Source organism: Lissotriton helveticus, chromosome 11 (genome assembly GCF_964261635.1).
Source record: "Lissotriton helveticus chromosome 11, aLisHel1.1, whole genome shotgun sequence".
Lineage (NCBI taxonomy): Eukaryota > Metazoa > Chordata > Amphibia > Caudata > Salamandridae > Lissotriton > Lissotriton helveticus.
Window position 1 is genome coordinate 802082546 of NC_136072.1, and position 21376 is coordinate 802103921.

General features: G+C 46.1%; 1 protein-coding gene across 3 annotated transcripts in view; it reads left to right on the top strand.

The window, feature by feature from the left end:
* LOC144791966 (cytosolic purine 5'-nucleotidase-like) overlaps nt 1-21376 on the top strand; it is a 409269-nt gene that overhangs the window by 353675 nt on the left and 34218 nt on the right. For all 3 annotated transcript variants that reach the window (XM_078666825.1, XM_078666826.1, XM_078666824.1), the window contains exons 12-13: nt 19851-19917; nt 21060-21230. In XM_078666825.1, the coding sequence (XP_078522951.1) occupies nt 19851-19917; nt 21060-21230 (238 nt within the window). The remainder of the gene's footprint in view (nt 1-19850; nt 19918-21059; nt 21231-21376) is intronic.

Genomic DNA, 21376 nt, shown 5'->3' on the forward strand with positions numbered 1-21376 from the left:
GAGTGGATGTTGATATTGTGTATGCTGATGATGTTGCTTGGCGTGATCATGTATTTGTAAAATCCGAATAAATGAGGCAAAAATCCAAATATGATGAGAAGCAGGTTTAATCCAAAAGGCACAGTACTGTACTGACCAGAGGCAGGAACCGCAATGACAAGTTTCCAGTTCTGAGTGGCATCCGTGCCAATGAGGCAGGTGCCAGGATCAAACGTACACAAATCGATTAAAGGGGAAGTGACAAGGAAAATAACAAGGAACAAAAGCATACAATGTAACAGTATTCATTGAAGAGTGTGGGGCTCAGTGATGAACCTTTAGGATGGAGGAGCATAGAAAGGAGTATAGAGGCATAGTGGAGTGACGCAGAGTTGAGCAGTGTTGTACAGTGGAATAGAGTAGAGTGATGTAGAGTGGAGTAGAGTGAAGTGGCATAGAGTGGTGTAGAGTGGAGTGGAGTGGCGTATAGTAGAGTGGAGTAGAGTGTCATAGAATGGAGGATTGTAAAGTGGAGTGGCATAGAGTGGAGTGGTGTGGCTTGGCTTGGCATACAGTAAATTGGAGTGGCATAGAGTGGAGTAGAGTGGCATAAAGCAAAGTAGAGAGGCATAGAGTGGAGTGGAGTGTTGTACAGTGGAGTAGAGTGTCATGGATTGGAGTGGTGTAGAGTGGCTTGGAGTAGCGTAAAGCAGAGTGGCTTCGTATAGAGGGGAGTAGAGTGGCTTGGAGCACAGGGTGTGGTAGTGCACTGCCATTACAGAAAACACATTTTCAACTGAAATGACCATTACATTGAACAGATATACAGTTTTGCTGATAAACCTATACAATGCACAAATGATAATGTACGGAAGTGGCATCACCTAGTGTATTGATTTGTTTTGATGGTATTAAAATATTTGTTTCCATCACACCTCAGAATTACAAAAAAGTACTTCATTTGGCTTTCCTAAATCTGATATATTCTGTAATATTTGCACAGTTCATTTACAGACATTTAAATTTTGGACTGTGCTAGAAAAACATAACATTGTACCGCCTTCCTCCAGCACACCCTCAGTAGCCAGCATGATTGCCATGTAAACCCTCTGACTTTGAAGTCAATGAAAGAAAAGTTAACACCAAGCTCCCTCGGAAGACAGAGTCCGACATTGGACCTCTACCATTGACTTTACAGCAAATGTGACGAAATAAGATCAACATTTAAAACCAGTTTACAGAGAGCTAGCACTCGTGGAATAATATAGTAAACAGACTATGCCCCGGGTTGGTGGGAGCTCAAAGACATACTGGACAGGCTAAAACAAACAATTTATTAAGCCAAAAATTGTTTTTTTAACTGTCTCTGGCCTAAAATTGCCTCTGGTTTCATAGACTTTTTGGGGCAAATTCATTCCGATGAATTTTTTTTTTTAAATCTCCCAATTGCCTGTTCTGAAATGTTGCCATGTAAGCAAGTGGTGCCCACAAGCACTCTTTTTGAGGGTGCTCGCTTATTTTTCCTCCTCAGACTTTGACCCAGACCAAGAGAAAGAAAAAACACACAAAGGGGACAGAAGGAGGAAGAAAAAGACGAAACACTGTTCTTTCAGGTTCTCTTCCAGGGGATCCTCATCAATAGTCATAAGCATTAGAATATTCCCGCCCATGTGCGGGACCCCGGAAATACTATATTATATGTGCCCCACATATATATACTCATATATATATAAATACATATATATATATATATATAAAAACATGCAATAGCAGCCAAATAAAATCAGAGCTGAAATATGCTGTGTAGAATTTCCACCATACATGAATAATAAGCATTAGAAGCATGAAAAACAACAACAAAGTTTGTTTAGAAACTGTTCTAATGCTCAGAAAGCAGTAGAAATTCTCATAACTCACTGGAAGCATAGAAAGCTCCCAGGCTGCATTGCAAACACACAGTCTAAAAAGACTGAAAAGCTAACCTGTAGCTACATAGCAATAAACTGACACCGTGCCTTTAAGGCACCCATGACCCCCAGTATCCCATCATGCCTCAGGGGTGACAGTTAGGTCAGTTGTTCTTTTCGGCTCCTTCAGGAAGGATCCTGGTTACACAGCTCCACTAATTTTCTGTTTTCTGACAGAAAAATACTTCACTTTTGTCTATTTTTACACTTACTTTGACATTTAACAACTAGTCAAGTAAGATTCTGTCTTTTTTAGTCAGTTTAGTGAACATTTTCTTCTGAGAATGCCTTCACTCTTTGACAAATGTCCATCTTGTGGCAACAAGAAGGCAAAATCAGACAATCACGACGTCTGTATCTTGTGTCTGCCTGAAGATCATGATCCAGACACCTGTCCTCACTGTGAACACCTGTCAGGAAGAACTCTTAAAGACAGGGAGAGGATTCGCATTTATGGCCTGGTTCACAGGTCATCCAGAGGAAGATCTTCGGTGAAGAAGGGCTCCAAGAAGGCTCAAACATCTTCAAAAAAGAAGTCTTCACACCCTTCAACATCAGCGTCGGGCTCGGCGCTGAGAAAAGAACCACCGGTGGATCAGCTCTCGTCTAAACTACTGAAGAGAAGACCAGGTACGTCGACGACGTCGAAGGATCCAGTCCCGTCGCCGAAATCCCCTCCGCCGTCATCAACCGGGCGACGATCGGCGTCGAGGAAAGTGACTCCGCCTCCGTCAACCGGGCGACGGTCGGCGTCGAGATCAAAGGCCCCTCTGCCGTCATCAACCAGGCGACGATCGGCGTCGAGGGAGGTCACTTCTCCGCCGTCGTCATCCAAGCGACGTCCGGCGTCGAGAAGTGTGACCCCTCCGCCGTCGTCTAAGAAACGACGTTCGGCGTCAAGGACCAAGACCCCTCCGCCGTCGACAGGGAAACGTCGATCGGCGTCGAGGACGCAGTCTCCGTCGTCGTCTCATCGACTCTCGGCGTCGAGGGTGTCCAATACCCCTCTGCCGTCGTCGCATAGACATTCGACGTCGAGACAGAGGGCTCCGTCGATGGCTGGTCATCACCGTTCGCCGTCGAGACAGAGGACTCCGTCGACGGCTCGTCATCGCCGGTCGACGTCGAGACAGAGGACTCCGTCGACGGCTGGTCATCACCGGTCGACGTCGAGACAGAGAACTCTGTCGACGGCTGGTCATCACCGTTCGACGTCGAGTCTGAGGGCTCCGTCGACTGCTGGTCATCACCGGTCGACGTCGAGAGACCATAGATCCTCGCACGGTCGCCGTCGAGGCATTCGAAGTCGAGATTGTTGGACCCGCAGACTCCCCAGAGGCGTTCGGCGTCGAGAAAAGAACGTCGAGACATTCAGAAAGAAACTCTGTTATCATGGTTACGGAGTCAGCTTCTCGTCATTCCACTTCACAGTCTTCTGGCTCCTCAACAGCATCCTCGAGGTCCAGAAGCCCTGTCCGCAAGTCTCCTGTGCGTCAGCCAGATCCTTCGGCTGCGGAGATCAGACTGTCACCTAGATGGTACAGATCATTGGACCATTGGCGAAATTCAGGGGCTGCCAAACGTATGTATGAATATGCCAGATCTCAGCACGGGTCTCCTCTTCAGGGTCTGGTGGAAGAGATGGACAAGCGTAGTCCTCCCAGGCGCAAATCACCTGTGAGAACACCAAACAAATCTCCCAGAAGGGAACTTCCGGTTAGACTCTGATCTCCCAGAAAAGACAGTCCGGTCAGGCCTCGCTCGCCCAGAGGGGAAGATCGGGTCAGATCTCGCTCTCCTAGAAGGGAAGAGCATTCAAGAAGATCGCGGGAGAGGAGGCACAGTGCTCACCGTAAACGTCGAAGGACTCCGTCTACTTCATCTACCTCTTCGACCAGGTCTTCCAAAAGAGATTACTCTCCTACGCTGACGGATAGTCCTACCTCTAGATCCTCTCCAGTGGATGACATCGGCACTTATCTGGATGTCCTACAAAGAGGAGCTCAGAAGCTGAGCATTGAAATGTCTGTCCCTCAAGTTACTACTACAGTAATTTTTGAAACTTTGCACAAAAAATCTATCTCTCGTCCACTGCTGCCTTTAGTCCCGGGGATTATGGATCCTGTCAAGGACGTTTCCCTAACCCCAGCGGCTATCAGAGCGGTTCCAGCCCGCATACAGAAAAAATACAAACCGAGTTCTTCTGACCCAGTTTTTGTAAAATCTGACCCTCCAGCAGACTCGGTGATAGTGGCAGCGGCGAGAAAGACTCATGCAGTGGCCGCTACCTCTTCAGTCCCACCAGACAAGGACAGTAAATCTCAAGACTCCTGGGGTCGCAAGGTTTGCAATTCAGCTGCCTCCACGCTGAAGGTCTCCAGTGCGGCTGCGCTGCTGGGTAGATACGACAGAGCCTTATGGGACTCCATGGAAAGGTTCAAGTCCAAACTGCCAAAGGAAGACCAGAAGGACTATGAAGAGACTATGACAGAAGGATGTCTGGTGGCGAACCAGTTAATAAGCACATCTGCGGATGGTGCAGTGCTAGCGGCGCATTCCTACTCACATGGGGTTTGTGCCAGGAGGTCGGTTTGGTTGCGCCTTACAGGGCTGAAGCCGGATGCGCAGCATCGCATCCTCAATCTTCCCTTTTCGGGTTCCTCTCTCTTCGGGGAACATGCTGACGAAGAGATGACCCGTATGAAGACAGAACTGGACACAGTAAAAGCGGTGGGTTTGGAAAAGAAAAAATAATTCAAATGCTGCTTTAAGACCAGCAGGGGTAGAGGGGCTCAACAGAGGGTTCAAACCCCTCAGTGGTCCCAAAGTAAGAACCAGGGAAAAACCCAGTTTCATGGCAAAGCCAACAGAGGTAGAGGAGGTCACCAACAATCCTCTAACACCACGAGAGGAGGAAAGGCCTGAGCAGTGGCTTCCTCTGGCGCCGTTGCCCACTCCAGTGGGAGGAAGTGCTTCACGACACCTGGCAGAGTGGGTCAGCATCACAAAGGATCAGTGGGTGCTGAATATACTGCGCAATGGATACAAACTTCGTTTCCGTGCGCTTCCAAAGAGCATTCCTCCAAAGAACTCTTGCCCTCACCAGCTAAGCTCGCTCCGAAGAGAGGTGAAAGTTCTACTACAAAAAAGAGCTATAGAGGAGGTTCCCCCCTCTCAAAAAGGAAAGGGAGTCTACTCCAGGTACTTTCTTGTCCCCAAAAAAGATCAGGCAGACAAGTTCAGACTAATACTCGATTCCCGCTCTTTTGAACAATGTCATCGTCAGAGAAAAGTTCCGCATGTTAGCTCTTCACCAAATATGCCCACATCTTCAAACCGGAGATTGGATGTGTTCGGTGGATCTGCAAGATGCATACTTTCACATTCCGATTGCTCTACAGCATCGCAAGTACTTGAGGTTTGTAGTGGAATGCAAACACTACCAGTACAAGGTGCTACCCTTCGGTCTCAAGTCCGCACCACGAGTCTTTACCAAATGCATGGCAGTGGTGGCGGCTTTTCTTCACAAAAAGGGTCTCTTCATCTACCCATACCTGGACGACTGGCTCCTAAAGGGCTCGTCTCCGGTTCAGGTAACGCACGATCTGCAACTTTGCCTACACCTGTTGCACAAACTCGGTCTCGATGTAAACCTGGAGAAGTCAGTCCAGCGGCCGACACAGTCCATCCACTACCTAGGCTCAGTTCTGGACACAAAATTGGGAAAAGCGTTTCCTTCGGAGGAGAGACTTTTTTCCATGAGTCAGAAATGCGAGATTCTGCTAGAGTCTCGGTTTCCAACAGCCCGACAAGTAGCATCCCTGCTGGGTTCCATGGCGTCCTGCATTTTCCTCATTCCAAACGCCAGGCTGAGAATGCGTCCTCTGCAACAAGCGCTAGAGGACCAGTGGGACCAAGCGACAGGGCATTGGGAAGATCGTATCACTCTTTCCCAAGCGACGAAGGATGCCATCAAATGGTGGACACGGAGAAAGAATGTGCGGGTAGGAGTACTTTTTCACCAACCTCTTCCATCCCAGTCTATAGTTATGGATGCCTCTCTGCAAGGCTGGGGAGCGCACATGGGTCCACTTCAAATACAAGGTCAGTGGTCTGCACCGGAGCAGACATACCACATCAACATGCTGGAGCTCAGAGCGGTTTTTCTAGCTCTCAAAGCTTTCTTTCCAGCGATTGAGTCCAACTCAGTCCTAGTTCAGACAGACAATACAACCACCATGTTCTATCTGAACAAACAAGGAGGCACACGATCTCGCCCACTCTCCCGAGAGGCTCAAACAATCTGGCACTGGCTTCTCTCTCGAGGCCTCACAGTAGTGGCGGTGCACCTTCCAGGCGAGTTGAACGTAAAAGCAGACGCACTCAGCAGGCACTTCGAAGATCAGCCAGACTGGGTGCTAAACGACGAGGTGGTAGAAGAGCTTTTTCGTTGCTGGGGTCGTCCAGCCATAGACTTGTTTGCAGTCGACGAAAACGCCAAATGCCACGCCTTCGCGTCCAGGTTCCACCGACCAGGGACGCAGGGGAATGCTCTTCTGATGGATTGGTCAGGAACATTCGCTTACGCGTTTCCTCCCCTGGCTCTGATTCCGAAGGTAGTGTCCAAGCTCCTCAGGTCGGACATGGAGATGATCTTAATAGCTCCGGATTGGCCACGGCAGTGGTGGTACCCGGACCTTCTACATTTCTCTTTGTGTCCACACAAATGACTTCCTTGCAGGCCGGACCTGTTGAGCAAGATGAACGGGAGGATACTGCATCCCAACCTCCCATCGCTGAACCTAGCAGCATGGCACATGAGGTCCTGCAATATGGACATCTGAACTTGCCTCCCGAATGCATGAACATTTTAAAGGAGGCTAAGAGGCCTTCCACGAGAGCGTCTTATGCGTTCAAGTGGAAGAGGTTTTACTTATGGTGTAGGGATCATCATCTGGATCCTACTAAAGGGCAAGAGGAGGTAATCCTGCCATACCTCCTTTCCTTGGCAACTTCTGGATTGAAATATGTTTCCATTAGAGTGCATCTGTCAGCCATAGTGGCGTACAGGAAATCGCATCATCAGATTTCTTTCTTTCAGATTCCGGTGGTTAAGGACTTCCTCCAGGGGTTGAAGAAAGTCTATCCCCCTGTGCGAAATCCTTCTCCTCCTTGGGAATTGAACCTGGTTCTGTCCAGGTTAATGTCACCTCCTTTCGAACCTATCCACAAGGCTTCTTTGCAACATCTATCTTGGAAAGCAGCCTTTTTAGTGGCAATCACATCAGCACGCAGAGTAAGCGAGATACAAGCTCTCTGTGCGAAGGAACCATATACTGTTTTCCATCACAATAGGGTTGTCCTGAGGGCTCACCCATCCTTCTTACCTAAGGTGGTTTCTGATTTTCATATAAATCAGTCCATTTCCCTCCCTTCTTTTTTCCCAAATCCAGCGACCCCAGCAGAGCGGTCGTTGCACTCATTGGATTTAAAGAGAGTGCTCAAGTTCTATTTGGAGAAAACCAAGGGAATCAGGACGTCGGATTAGCTGTTCGTGAACTATGGTTCGATGAGAACAGGCTTTCCGGCGGCCAAGAGGTCCATCTGTAGATGGATTGTCTCTTGCATTAAATTGGCCTACCAGCTTGCAGGCAAGCCTTTGTTGGTGTCACCCAAAGCGCATTCTACTAGAGGGAAAGCGGCCACAGTAGCTTTCTTGCACGACATCCCAATGTCAGAAATATGCAAGGCTGCAACATGGAAATCAGTTCATACCTTTACGAGGCATTACTGCCTAGAATCTGATTCCAGGGCCGATAGTCAAGTAGGACAAGACTCTTTGAGGAATCTATTTGGGTAGCCTGCGGCCTGTACGTGCTTAGTTGTTACTAGGCTTAGTATGGGTATTACTGTATTGCTACTCCTTTGCCCGCAGGGAGATGAGGTGAGGCTCGCTATTCTATTCTAATGCTTATGACTATTGATGAGGATCCCCTGGAAGAGAAGGATTAGTTACTTACCTGTAATCCTAGATCTCTTCCAGGGGTATCCTCATCAAAGTCATAAGCAACCCTCCCGCCTCCCCGGGCAAAGGACATTCTTTAATAAGGAGATATTGTTAACCTATTTGTTACTGGGTTTGTTTTCAGTCTCCGAAAAGAACAACTGACTTAACTGTCACCCCTGAGGCATGATGGGATACTGGGGGTCATGGGTGCCTTAAAGGCACGGTGTCAGTTTATTGCTATGCAGCTACAGGTTAGCTTTTCAGTCTTTTTAGACTGTGTGTTTGCAATGCAGCCTGGGAGCTTTCTATGCTTCCAGTGAGTTATGAGAATTTCTACTGCTTTCTGAGCATTAAAACAGTTTCTAAACAAATTTTGTTGTTGTTTTTCATGTTTCTAATGCTTATTATTCATGTATGGTGGAAATTCTACACAGCATATTTCAGCTCTGATTTTATTTGGCTGCTATTGCATGTTTTTATATATATATATATGTATTTATATATATGAGTATATATATATGTGGGGCACATATAATATAGTGTTTCCGGGGTCCCGCACATGGGCGGGAATATTCTAATGCTTATGACTATTGATGAGGATCCCCTGGAAGAGAACCTGAAAGAACAGTGTTTCGTCTTTTTCTTCCTCCTTCTGTCCCCTTTGTGTGTTTTTTCTTTCTCTTGATCTGGGTCAAAGTCTGAGGAGGAAAAATAAGCGAGCACCCTCAAAAAAGAGTGCTTGTGGGCACCACTTGCTTACATGGCAACATTTCTACTAACTAAAAATCCCCAAAAAAACAGCATGGCTAACAACACCGGGATTTTGGAGATGTTTCAAATGCAAGGCCTGTGAACATGGCACAAATTTAACAGAATACAGACTACAGTGTGAACGGATTGAAAAAATAAGGGACCACATAACATGTGAATCTAAATGTGTGGTATATAGACTATCGTGCCCGTGCGAAAAACTGTACATAGGAAGCACAATCAACAAACTAAAACTTAGAATCCTGCAACATCTAAGAGCGATTAAAAATGTGGACACCAGTTACCCTATGGCAATACATTTTGCCAAATACCATCAATCAAATCCAAGCTTGCTTAGATACGCTGGAATAAAACTATGCAAACTTTCCGAAAGAGGGGGAGATCAAACCTTAATGTTACGCAAACTTGAATCGCGAATGATTTTAGCAATGGGCACTGAGCATCCCTTTGGGCATAATTTGGATGCCGAATTACACGTACACCTGGGAAGTTAGTATGATGTTGAAAAATGCCTGTTAAAAAATGCCTGTTGAATTCGTGTGCCCGCTTGTATTTGGTTCTTGACTTCTGCGAAATTGTGTGATCATTCAATAACCAAATATCGCCATCAGTCTGATCAAACTGTATACTAAAAGTTTCGCCAAAAAAACTTAGTGATAAATAACTAATCTGCACATATATATGTAAAAAATTCTTTCGTGTAATTCAAAATCTAAACCACTCCATAATGTGACTCAATCTAGTCTGTACTTTACAATTTCAAACCACTAATCAGACAAAACATCAACCTGTGTAATTGCTTGGGAAAATAGATTGTAATGCACACATTTGGGGATTGGGATTGAAAATGAAATAGCACTGCATTACTCTTGTAAATAATGTAAAAATATGTACAGGTTAGATATACTCTATAATTTGTTATGTTTTTTGAACTGCAACATAGGGAAAGGCTACAGTACTTTACTTGCCACCACAGCAGTAACAATAACAACTTTTGGGTAAATACACAGCACTTTTTGAAATGGAGAATCATTCAATGTATATAGACTGCAAATATGTAAATGGAATGCGTAATCAATGTAACAAATCAACAAAAAGTACTTTACAGTTATGTTCAAATTGATTTGCGGAAAATATGTGCAACGCACTCCTAAACTGACCAAAATGGCGACAATTTTCGTTTCTAAAAATACAAGGTTGACAGCCTAGACTTTTAATGGAAATGGAAGAGGGGACTTACTTCTTTACTGCACATTGCACTTTATAAATGGTCTAGACAGAAAGGACTCTATGGTCCAGTGGAAGGCTTGTAGTAGCCGAAACGCGTAGGCCGTCCTAATCGTTGCACTATTATTTTTGCACATGGTGTGTAAATAAATCTTTGTTCAAACCTACCTGTTGCTGTGCCGTGACTTCAATTGCCGAGCTGAGGGGCGAGAAGAATCCAAGAAATATATATGTATTCATATATATATGAGTATATATATGTGGGGCACATATAATATAGTGTTTCCGGGGTCCCACACATGGGCGGGAATATTCTAATGCTTATGACTTTGATGAGGATACCCCTGGAAGAGAACTAGGATAACAGGTAAGTAACTAATCCGGGAAACATCCTTTACCACGCGGATTTTACTCCGCGTGGCCTTTACAACGCGTCCCTGGAGGGCGCTAAAGGATTAAAAATAGTAAATTTACTATCCCAACACCTTCCCTAGTGTCCACGGGGACTGGTGTTAGAATAGTAAATTATACTATTCGAAATCCGCGCCCCCAACGCAAGTCGTGGTAACGACTTGCGTTGTAAGGGACGCGGTGTAAAGGGATGCGTTGTGACGGTACGCGTTGTACCGTCATACATCCAACTAATCCATCCTGCAAGAGTGAGAAAAAGGGGCAGAGTTTGTTTAGTGACAGAACAAAAAAGCATGAGATGGAATAAAGTCTAGGCAGACTTGGTAATCATCACTCCGGAGGCAACATTCAGTAGCATTGGACACGGGCTTCTGACTAAAATTTGGAACCAAACACTTTGGAGGCAAAGTTACATGGGAATGGCAAAGCGTGGCGTTATGCACAAAATACTAACGTTGCGCTCCGCCATTCCGAAAACGCTGGGATGAGCCGTATTTACAAAGGTACTGCACATCCCTGCGTTCACCCTAGCTCTGGCGCTAAATGAAGCTACCTTAGTGCAAGGGTGCCTGCGTTGAGGTAATAATTGTTTATGTGCAGGAAGGGACACATTCCAGCACCTAAACAATCACAAATGGTGATTTAAAATTCTATGTGTGCTGCTTTGTGCAGCACACATAGAAGTTGCAAATCGTCATTTTTGTAATTATGAAGGGACATCTTCCTGCACATACATAATCATTCATGGCAATTATTTGATGTGTGCTGTACAATGCAGCACACATAGAAACAGCAAAAACTAAGAAATAAAGAATTTCTCCTTGTTTCGCCATGTTAAGACCAGCATTTCCCTGGTCTTCATTTTGGCTCTGCCTCCTATTTACGCCACCCGTGTATATAGGGGTCAGTGTCAAAATCAATGGGTGTTGTGGCGGAACGCCCACGGCATCACCCATTGCCCACACTTTTCACTCTAAGTATAGCATGAGAGGGTGCCTTATGTACAAGGCGGCGTTAAACCACAAGTGGCTTAATGCCACCTTATAAATAAGGCGAAGCCCGTACACCACAGGAATGTCGTTAAAAGTGACATTCCTGTGGCTATAGGGGCTTGTAAATATGCCCCTTGGTCTTTTACATATTAAGCACTACAAAGGACAGAGAGAGAAGGGTGGCTCATTGGCTGGATTGTAACCAAGTGAGAACTGTTGTATCAGGAGACAGTGGATTTCTGACAAGTAAGCACTAACAGCAGCCAGCGAATGACCCTAAACTTTTATTAGTACCATAACAAAAGACGTTATTAGTAATGAACATCTGAGGCGTGTTAATTACTGTAAGGTGATTCAAAAGAAGGCTGTCACTCACTATAGTAGCCTGAAGATGGTGCTATTGACTCAGGAAACAGAGCAATTGTGCCAAGCAGTGCCAAACCGAAAGCGTTACATGGCGGATGGACCCCAACACTTGGTTGATTGCTGCACCCAGTGCTGGAATTGGAAACAATATACATTCTGGAACCAGGGATGCCAAGTTTCTAGCTTACTTATGTGTGACATTTTCAAGGTTGCAGTTCGATAGTGGGTTACATTGCCATGGCTCATGTGGGACACTTTGTGTGACACTTTTAGGCAAACTTAGTTATTGGCCAATGGTGAGAAATGTCATCCACCAGTTGCAGGAATTTCCGCTAGGGTATAATCACTGACTCTCAGCAGTAGCATTGCCCTAAGAGCAGCAGGAATGCCCATCATGGTATATTAACCATATGGTGAGCCCCGACCATACCGATGCTCCCCTGCCAGCAGTAGGTCCTTGAAGGCCGCCTACCACTCTCGCCTCTGTGATACAAACTTGTGCACGGTCCTCTTCTCCATAGACCCTGCATGCTTTTGAAAAGTCAAATAACCAAAGCTGCTGTTCATGCATGTGCTGTGGGAGTTGTCAATATGAAAACACAAATAAACCTAAAGGCCACATTGCAGGAGAAGGATCACCTGTCACCAGTGTGCCCGAGAAATCCTTCAATGGACCTTTGCAGATAGAACTCACATCGTTCTGTGCGAGTCCAACAGACAAGTATCTAATGCATGATGGTACTTGAAGTCCCTCGTCTCTGATAGGAAAAGCAAAACTACAAATACCATGGTGTAAAGTAAAAAACAGAACCCACACCTGGCAGGAGAGCTATTTAGATGGCTGCCTTAAAATACAAGTGATTTAAGTTAGGAACTTCATAATTCAATTAATTGAAGTTTTTTATGTGAAGCAAAAATAATATCGTTTGTTCATTTAGCTTTGTGGTTGGGAAAAAAGGGAAGTGATTCCAAATAGTTTAGTAAAGCTGCTTACATGGACTTTCCCCAATGAATCACAATTTCTCTTGAAAAAACATGTTGAAGGATGCTTAGCTCCCACGTGGCCTCTTATTATGTGTGGCATCTTCTGCCTCTGAAGCTTTAGACAACAGCGCTTTGCATTTGGGAACTTGTGGTTTCACTGTTTCAGTTAGATCTATGAGTGCAATTGTCCCAGCAGGCTTAAAAGCTGCACTGAGGAATGGCTGAAGGTGTCAAACATGACATATGCACTTGTAAACTACTCATTCTGCACTGGTAGAAAGGTCAGCTGAGCTAAGCGCCTTGCCCTGCTCTTCAGCTGCTCCTGGCCACAGATGTTGGCTTAGTGACAGTTCAGCTCTTCTGTGCTGCCCCTTCAGAGGTTATGATCATGCTGACAGCCTCCCAGGCTGGGCAGGGCAGGCCTATGACAAGTGGGACAGAGGCCGGTTTGTACCCCCAGCTCATGCACAGAGGAGGAACCTTTCAACAGCATCAGAGCACCTAAGTACTCGGGTGTCATTAAACGTTAAAGAGGGCATTGAAAGGTCTAAATACCAAAATAAAACGATAACGAGCTAATGTTGTTAATTTGCACATATAGGTGTCTGTGGTGGCCCTGTAAAGCTGAGCTGCGAGGCCCGACCGCCACAAAACGCAAACATCTTAAACCAGAGATTAGACACAGCGCTGCTCGTTACCATGACAACTACCTTTCCACAGTTCTGCAGACAGCAGCTACATGCTAGCGGACCCACAACAGGAAAGATGTTGATTAATTAAATCTTGCAGCAGGGCCGCGTTGCAGGCTGCCCGGTGCACGCCAGACACCATTCTGAGCTCATAAATAGCTTATTTTGCGTGACAGTAGATTTCCGTGCGCTGGTGAGGTACCGTCGCCCTGTATGCATTGTACTGAAGAACCCTGACGAGTGAAACCTGGCAGGGATGTGGAACCCATACGTTGGGGGTCAAGGTGTGGCAGAGGAAAGGGAGTAGACTCACAAGGGGCAGAGTCATGAAAAGCTGAGTCTGACAGTCAAAGTATACATTTATCGTATACAAATTTGCTGGAGAGAAACTGACAGCAAGCAGGACAATTGTGACAATACATCTGAAATTGCTTAATAGGTCATGAAGATGATATATTTTGAGATATCTTACAGGGTTAAGACATCTGTGGAAAAGATCTCTATGTGCCCAGCAATTTTCGGAGTATTATAATAACTATAAGATAACTCTGATAGTTAATGCAGTTTTAGAGAGGTCTGTGTATTTTCCAATTTAGACTCATAAGGTAGGTTAGAGGGTTGATGTACTTGCTGCAAAACACATCGTGTAAATTACACATTGCAAATTTGTATTTTTATGTGGATAGGTCAGTGGCTTCCTGGTTGTGACACAGAGATCCGTTTGCAACTTTCAGTTCAAAAGTTGCAATCGTTGTGTTATAATACAGTGAGCTATTAAGTGGAACCAAGGAGCTGCAGGCAAACTGCAAGCGATGGGTTTAGATCTGTATTCCTTTTTTAGGGCTCGGGCCTACGTCACCACGAAGTGGGGGCGGAGTTTCCGAGCTCTTATGTATTAGAAAAAAAAAGAATTCTGAAAGGTGTCCGGGCTGCCACATTCCAGAAAGCGCGCATTTTTTGCGTGTGGTATTTTGCCATGTGCATGGTAATTGGTCCAGGCAAGGCTGTGTTTAAGTAAGGCAGCACGCCATAGGACTTAGGAATTTGTCAATGTCCACTTCCTGCATAAAGTGTTCGGACACGCGCAGAAGAATACATAAATCCTCAATTACCAGCTGTCCGAGGTGCCGGTAATTGAAGGCAGATGGTGCTGGGAGCGTGTGCACTGCTGTGTTTTTTTCCCTTCAGCTCTGTGTGCGCGCATGAACAGCCGGCCAGCAATGTAGAGAATCACATGCATCAGATCTCGTTTTTTTAAACGATTGCGATCGCGAAAGCAATCTCTTTCTGTGCTGCTTGTTTAAACAATTGCGATTGCAAAAGTGATGCTTTCTGTGCTGCTTGTTTAAACAATTGCGATCGCGAAAGTGATGCTTTCTGTGCTGCTTGTTTTTCGTATGTAATCTTGTTCTTCTACGAACTCGATGGTAGCGGAGTATCCCATCCTCACCTTCTAGGTCACTTCATTAATTTTCCACGAGTCCGCCGTGTCTGGTGGCGAGTGCAGATTGGTAGTGCAGAGTGCAGAGTGGTAGTGCAGAGTGCAGAGTGGTAGTGCTGAGTGGTAGTACAGAGTGGTAGTGCAGAGTGGTAGTGCAGTTTGGTAGTGCAGAGTGCAGAGTGGTAGTGCAGAGTGCAGAGTGGTAGTGCAGAGCGGTAGTGCAGAGTGGTAGTGCAGAGTGCAGAGTGGTAGTGCAGAGTGCAGAGTGGTAGTGCAGAGTGGTAGTGCAGAGTGCAGAGTGGTAGTGCAGAGTGCAGAGTGGTAGTGCAGAGTGAGAGTGCAGAGTGGTAGTGCAGAGTGGTAGTGCAGAGTGCAGAGTGGTAGTGCAGAGTGGTAGTGCAGAGTGCAGACTGGTAGTGCAGAGTGAGAGTGCAGTTTGAGAGTGCGAGTGGTAGTGGTAGTGCAGATTGAGAGTGCAGAGTGCAGATTGGTAGTGCAGTTTGGTAGTGCAGAGTGGTAGTGCAGAGTGCAGAGTGGTAGTGCAGAGTGCAGAGTGGTAGTGCAGAGTGCAGAGTGGTAGTGCAGAGTGCAGAGTGGTAGTGCAGAGTGGTAGTGCAGAGTGCAGAGTGGTAGTGCAGAGTGGTAGTGCAGAGTGGTAGTGCAGAGTGGCAGTGCAGAGTGGTAGTGCAGAGTGCAGAGTGAGAGTGCAGAGTGCAGTTTGGTAGTGCAGAGTGCAGATTGGTAGTGCAGAGTGCAGATTAGTAGTGCAGAGTGCAGAGTGGTATTGCAGAGTGGTATTGCAGAGTGGTATTGCAGAGTGGTAGTGCAGAGTGGTAGTGCAGAGTGCAGAGTGGTAGTGCAGAGTGCAGAGTGGTAGTGCAGAGTGGTAGTGCAGAGTGCAGAGTGGTAGTGCAGAGTGCAGAGTGGTAGTGCAGAGTGGTAGTGCAGAGTGCAGAGTGGTAGTGCAGAGTGCAGAGTGGTAGTGCATAGTGCAGAGTGGTAGTGCAGAGTGGTAGTGCAGAGTGTAGAGTGGTAGTGCAGAGTGCAGAGTGGTAGTGCAGAGTGCAGAGTGGTAGTGCAGAGTGAGAGTGCAGTTTGAGAGTGCGAGTGGTAGTGGTAGTGCAAATTGAGAGTGCACAGTGCAGATTGGTAGTGCAGTTTGGTAGTGCAGAGTGGTAGTGCAGAGTGCAGAGTGGTAGTGCAGAGTGCAGAGTGGTAGTGCAGAGTGGTAGTGCAGAGTGGTAGTGCAGAGTGCAGAGTGCAGAGTGGTAGTGCAGAGTGGTAGTGCAGAGTGAGAGAGCGAGTGGTAGTGCAGAGTGGTAGTGCAGAGTGCAGAGTGAGAGTGCTGAGTGCAGTTTGGTAGTGCAGACTGCAGATTGGTAGAGCAGAGGGCAGATTGGTAGTGCAGAGTGCAGAGTGGTATTGCAGAGTGCAGAGTGGTAGTGCAGAGTGGTAGTGCAGAGTGGTAGTGCAGAGTGGTAGTGCAGAGTGCAGAGTGGTAGTGCAGATTGGTAGTGCAGAGTGCAGAGTGCAGAGTGGTAGTGCAGAGTGCAGAGTGGTAGTGCAGAGTGCAGAGTGGTAGTGCAGAGTGGTAGTGCAGAGTGCAGAGTGGTAGTGCAGAGTGGTAGTGCAGAGTGCAGAGTGGTAGTGCAGAGTGGTAGTGCAGAGTGGTAGTGCAGAGTGCAGAGTGGTAGTGCAGAGTGGTAGTGCAGAGTGGTAGTGCAGAGTGCAGAGTGGTAGTGCAGAGTGGTAGTGCAGAGTGCAGAGTGGTAGTGCAGAGTGGTAGTGCAGAGTGGTAGTGCAGAGTGGTAGTGCAGAGTGCAGAGTGGTAGTGCAGAGTGGTAGTGCAGAGTGCAGAGTGGTAGTGCAGAGTGCAGAGTGGTAGTGCAGAGTGAGAGTGCAGTTTGAGAGTGCGAGTGGTAGTGCAGATTGAGAGTGCAGAGTGCAGATTGGTAGTGCAGTGTGGTAGTGCAGAGTGGTAGTGCAGAGTGCAGAGTGGTAGTGCAGAGTGCAGAGTGCAGAGTGGTAGTGCAGAGTGCAGAGTGGTAGTGCAGAGTGGTAGTGCAGAGTGAGAGTGCGAGTGGTAGTGCAGAGTGGTAGTGCAGAGTGCAGAGTGAGAGTGCAGAGTGCAGTTTGGTAGTGCAGAGTGCAGATTGGTAGTGCAGAGTGCAGAGTGGTAGTGCAGAGTGCAGAGTGGTAGTGCAGAGTGGTAGTGCAGAGTGGTATTGCAGAGTGGTAGTGCAGAGTGCAGAGTGGTAGTGCAGATTGGTAGTGCAGAGTGCAGAGTGGTAGTGCAGAGTGGTAGTGCAGAGTGCAGAGTGGTAGTGCAGAGTGGTAGTGCAGAGTGCAGAGTGGTAGTGCAGAGTGCAGAGTGGTAGTGCAGAGTGGTAGTGCAGAGTGGTAGTGCAGAGTGCAGAGTGGTAGTGCAGAGTGCAGAGTGGTAGTGCAGAGTGCAGAGTGGTAGTGCAGAGTGCAGAGTGGTAGTGCAGAGTGCAGAGTGGTAATGCAGAGTTGTAGTGCAGAGTGCAGAGTGGTAGTGCAGAGTGGTAGTGCAGAGTGGTAGTGCAGAGTGCAGAGTGGTAGTGCAGAGTGGTAGTGCAGAGTGGTAGTGCAGAGTGCAGAGTGAGAGTGGTAGTGCTGAGTGCAGATTGGTAGTGCAGAGTGCAGATTGGTAGTGCAGAGTGGTAGTGCAAAGTGCAGAGTGGTAGTGCAGAGTGGTAGTGCAAAGTGCAGAGTGGTAGTGCAGAGTGGTAGTACAGAGTGCAGAGTGGTAGTGCAGAGTGGTAGTGCAGAGTGGTAGTGCAGAGTGCAGATTGGTAGTGCAGAGCGCAGAGTGGTAGTGCAGAGCGCAGAGTGGTAGTGCAGAGCCAGAGTGGTAGTGCAGAGCGAGAGTGCAGAGTGCAGATTGAGAGTGCGAGTGGTAGTGCAGAGTGCAGATTGGTAGTGCAGAGTGCAGATTGATAGTGCAGAGTGCAGAGTGGTAGTGCAGAGTGGTAGTGCAGAGTGCAGAGTGGTAGTGCAGAGTGGTAGTGCAGAGTGCAGAGTGGTAGTGCAGAGTGCAGAGTGGTAGTGCAGAGTGCAGAGTGGTAGTGCAGAGTGCAGAGTGGTAGTGCAGAGTGCAGAGTGGTAGTGCAGAGTGCAGATTGGTAGTGCAGAGTGCAGATTGGTAGTGCAGAGTGCAGATTGAGAGTGCAGAGTGCAGATTGGTAGTGCAGAGTGCAGAGTGGTAGTGCAGAGTGCCTAAAACACATTGCCATTTACAATGCCATTATCTCTAACTTAAAACAAACCCGAGCCCTAATGCATTCCTAATGCTTGTTCTCAATCTGTTGTTATTCCAGGTTTGCAAAGGAGGGTTCCTTTGGGTTGTAATTAAATGTTTAATGAAGTTTTTTAGTACATACAACACAAATGACTGAGCTACGTTATACATCCTGACTTTGTATTTCTCCTGACCATGTACTCCTAACATATAATATCTACAAAGTATGGGCGATTTTTGACCTATGTAACATTTCCTGTGCATTGATTTAGACAGTTGAATGAATTGTTTCCCTTCTGTGTGTGATATAAAGCTCTCTGACACCTTACACTGGAATGACTAGTGCTATAAAACATTTAAATAAATTAGGAAGGGCCATTTATATTGCTATTTGTGTAATTACTCAGACACAGAGATACATCTGGTATTCTCACATCTGCATGTACATCTCTTACATGTGGGAGAGGGGAGGGTTGAACAAAGTCAAAAACCTGCCTCTAAATGATAGTTTCTCCTAAGAGCTTGCGAAGCGATAACAAGCTGTGTGCCTTTGTTTCTCTCCATTGCATTGACATCTTGGTATTAGGCTCTAGACAGCTGAAAGCCACAATTATACTTGAAGAAAAGATGACCTGGTGGCCCTTTAATTCAGGCCTTTGTTTTGGGCCCAGGTGAAAGTGAAATTAAGAAGGCCCTCTCACGGTCTACAGGTTGCTGCTCTGCAGACAAGGTGGAGGCTTTCTGAATTGTCCCCAGTGTAAGAAAACCTCACCATGACAAATTCAGTACATTTCACCCGGTCATAAATACCTGCTGGAATCAGGATCCCGTGGGACCCCTTCGTCTCCTGCGCTGACTGTACTGTAAATGCTTTTGAGAATGTTCATCTCACAACTCAGGGCACAAGCGCTAAATAAAATAGTGGTGAGACCAATTAGCATAGGCAGTTCTCAATGACATCACACTGAATGACGTCACGGGAAGTGATGTCACAAGTTACAGAACCCTCAATAGTGCTCTTTACAAAAACAAAAATGTAATCACACAGAAATGCCAACATAATATTTTTTATTTCCATTTTACTTTTTACACACCACCTCAATTTTCTACATATCAATACTTAGACTGAAAGTGACAACTTTTTTATAGAGAAGTGAGCCACTTTGTGAATACATTTTTAATTTGTTATCACCTGTATATAGACATAAACCGGCATATTTCATTTAAACTAGTTTGCTTTTCTGTCTTTCCTTACTGCTGGTGTTCGTTCACCAGCTGCAAACATCTAAGTGCCTCATATTCCTGCCTCTTTAAGTGCTGAAAGAGTTAATGCTGAGTAATGGCAGCGATTCACAGTTACTTTAACCAAAGAAAATTGCCTCCTGGCCATCTCACATAAAAATAGATGACGCTGCCAGGGGAAAGACGTGTTATACACTCCAATGACACTTCAAAGGGAGCATGATGTTATGCCATACAGTGTTTGCAAATACAAATAAAGGCATTTGCTGGGGCACTCGGGGACATTGCTCCCACGGTCTTGGGCTAAGGGGTGCAGCGTCCCCTCTAAAAATAGTGGGGGATCCTGTCCACTTGGTACTTGTAGCCTGCCATGAGTAAAGCACTATATACATGTTTAATGTAGTGTTAAGGTACTGATGTAACAGGATTATTACTAAAAAGCATTTGCACTTCTGAGCAATGCATTGCATTGCATTTAGAATATTTCTGACTGTATTTCCATTTGGTCCCAGGACACAGGAAAGCTGCGCATTGGAACCTACACTGGACCGCACCAACACTGTACAGTGTACTCCGGAGGTAAGAGCAAGAGTATTCCTTCAGCTCACGAGCAAGCGTGCTATGATGTAGGTAGAGCGCTCAAGTTTTGAGAAATTGTGGGATTAAGACCTAATTAGCATATTTGATGACATCAGTGGAAGTGATGTCACGCAACCTTTGAAATAAGTAATAAAATAATAATAGAAATAAATCTAAAATAAATACAACAATAGCAAAACTTAATTAAAGTAGGCATGACGTAGCACTCTGGTGTGCCCAAAGCAGCTCATGCCATTAGCTGAAGGGGTATGTAGCAGGGCTTCCATTGTGATAAAATAGCCTTATGAAGTATTTACAGCTTCTGGGAGCTGCTCTGCAAGTTCTAGCCTTCTTACCAGGGCTGACATTAAACATGTGTGAGTGAGAGGTCAACTCGGCCTCCAGATGCGTGACAGCCACTTGCAATGAGTGAGACTTGAAGTCTATTGGAAGGGAAATGATATCAGGGCCTTCTGATGTGTATATCAGAGGCCAGACCACCAGCTAAACCTTTGTAATGGAACTGGCTCTTGTAGCATTTGTCAGGCTGCCATCTCCTCGAGCACATTAAACAAGGACCAACTGTCTATAGAATTACATGTGTAAAAGTTATGCGCTGGTGTTTTATTAAACATGACCAGTTCCGAGGTTGATAGATGAATTGCGCTGCTTGTTCTTTCATATGAGTGATGTATTATATTTTAATTGCATTAGCATAGTGCTTACTACCCCGGACGAGGCGCCAAAGTACTTTTTCGGCGAGTAGCATACTACTCCGGAACTCAAAAAGGATTAGTGGTGAATTAGTATAGTGAAATATGAGATTAATTAGAGCAGTGGATATGTTAGTCTGTTATTTGGATTGCTAAGGATAGTGGGGGGATAGAAGAGGAAAAGATTTGCATTAATATAGCGCTTGCTACCCCTGATGAGGTGTTGAAGCACTCTTCGGCGAGTAGCACGCTACTCCGGAACCAGAAAAGGATTAGTGGTAAATTAGTCTTGGGAAATATAAAATTAATTTGAGAAGTGGACATGTTAGTCTGTTTTCTGGATTGAAAAGGATAGTGGTACGTGCCAGTCCTAATAACTCAATGCCATGTCTGGTGTGTTATGTTGATCTCTTGCTTCCTCTCACGCAGGCTCCTCTGATGTGGTGTGTGACCTGCTCGGAGTGAAAGGCAAGGACATCCTGTATATTGGGGACCACATCTTCGGTGACATCCTTAAATCCAAGAAGAGGCAAGGTTGGCGTACATTCCTGGTGGTTCCCGAACTGGCAAAAGAATTGAATGTCTGGACGGAGAAGACTGGTGAGTGCAAATCTGTGACTGCAGCATTTCCAACATAATTATAGCTTAACTGTAATTGTTCCATATTTAGCATACTCTGAATGAATGAATGAATGAAATTATTTGTAGAGCGCACGATGGCCAAAGCGGCTTCCTGGCGCTGAGAG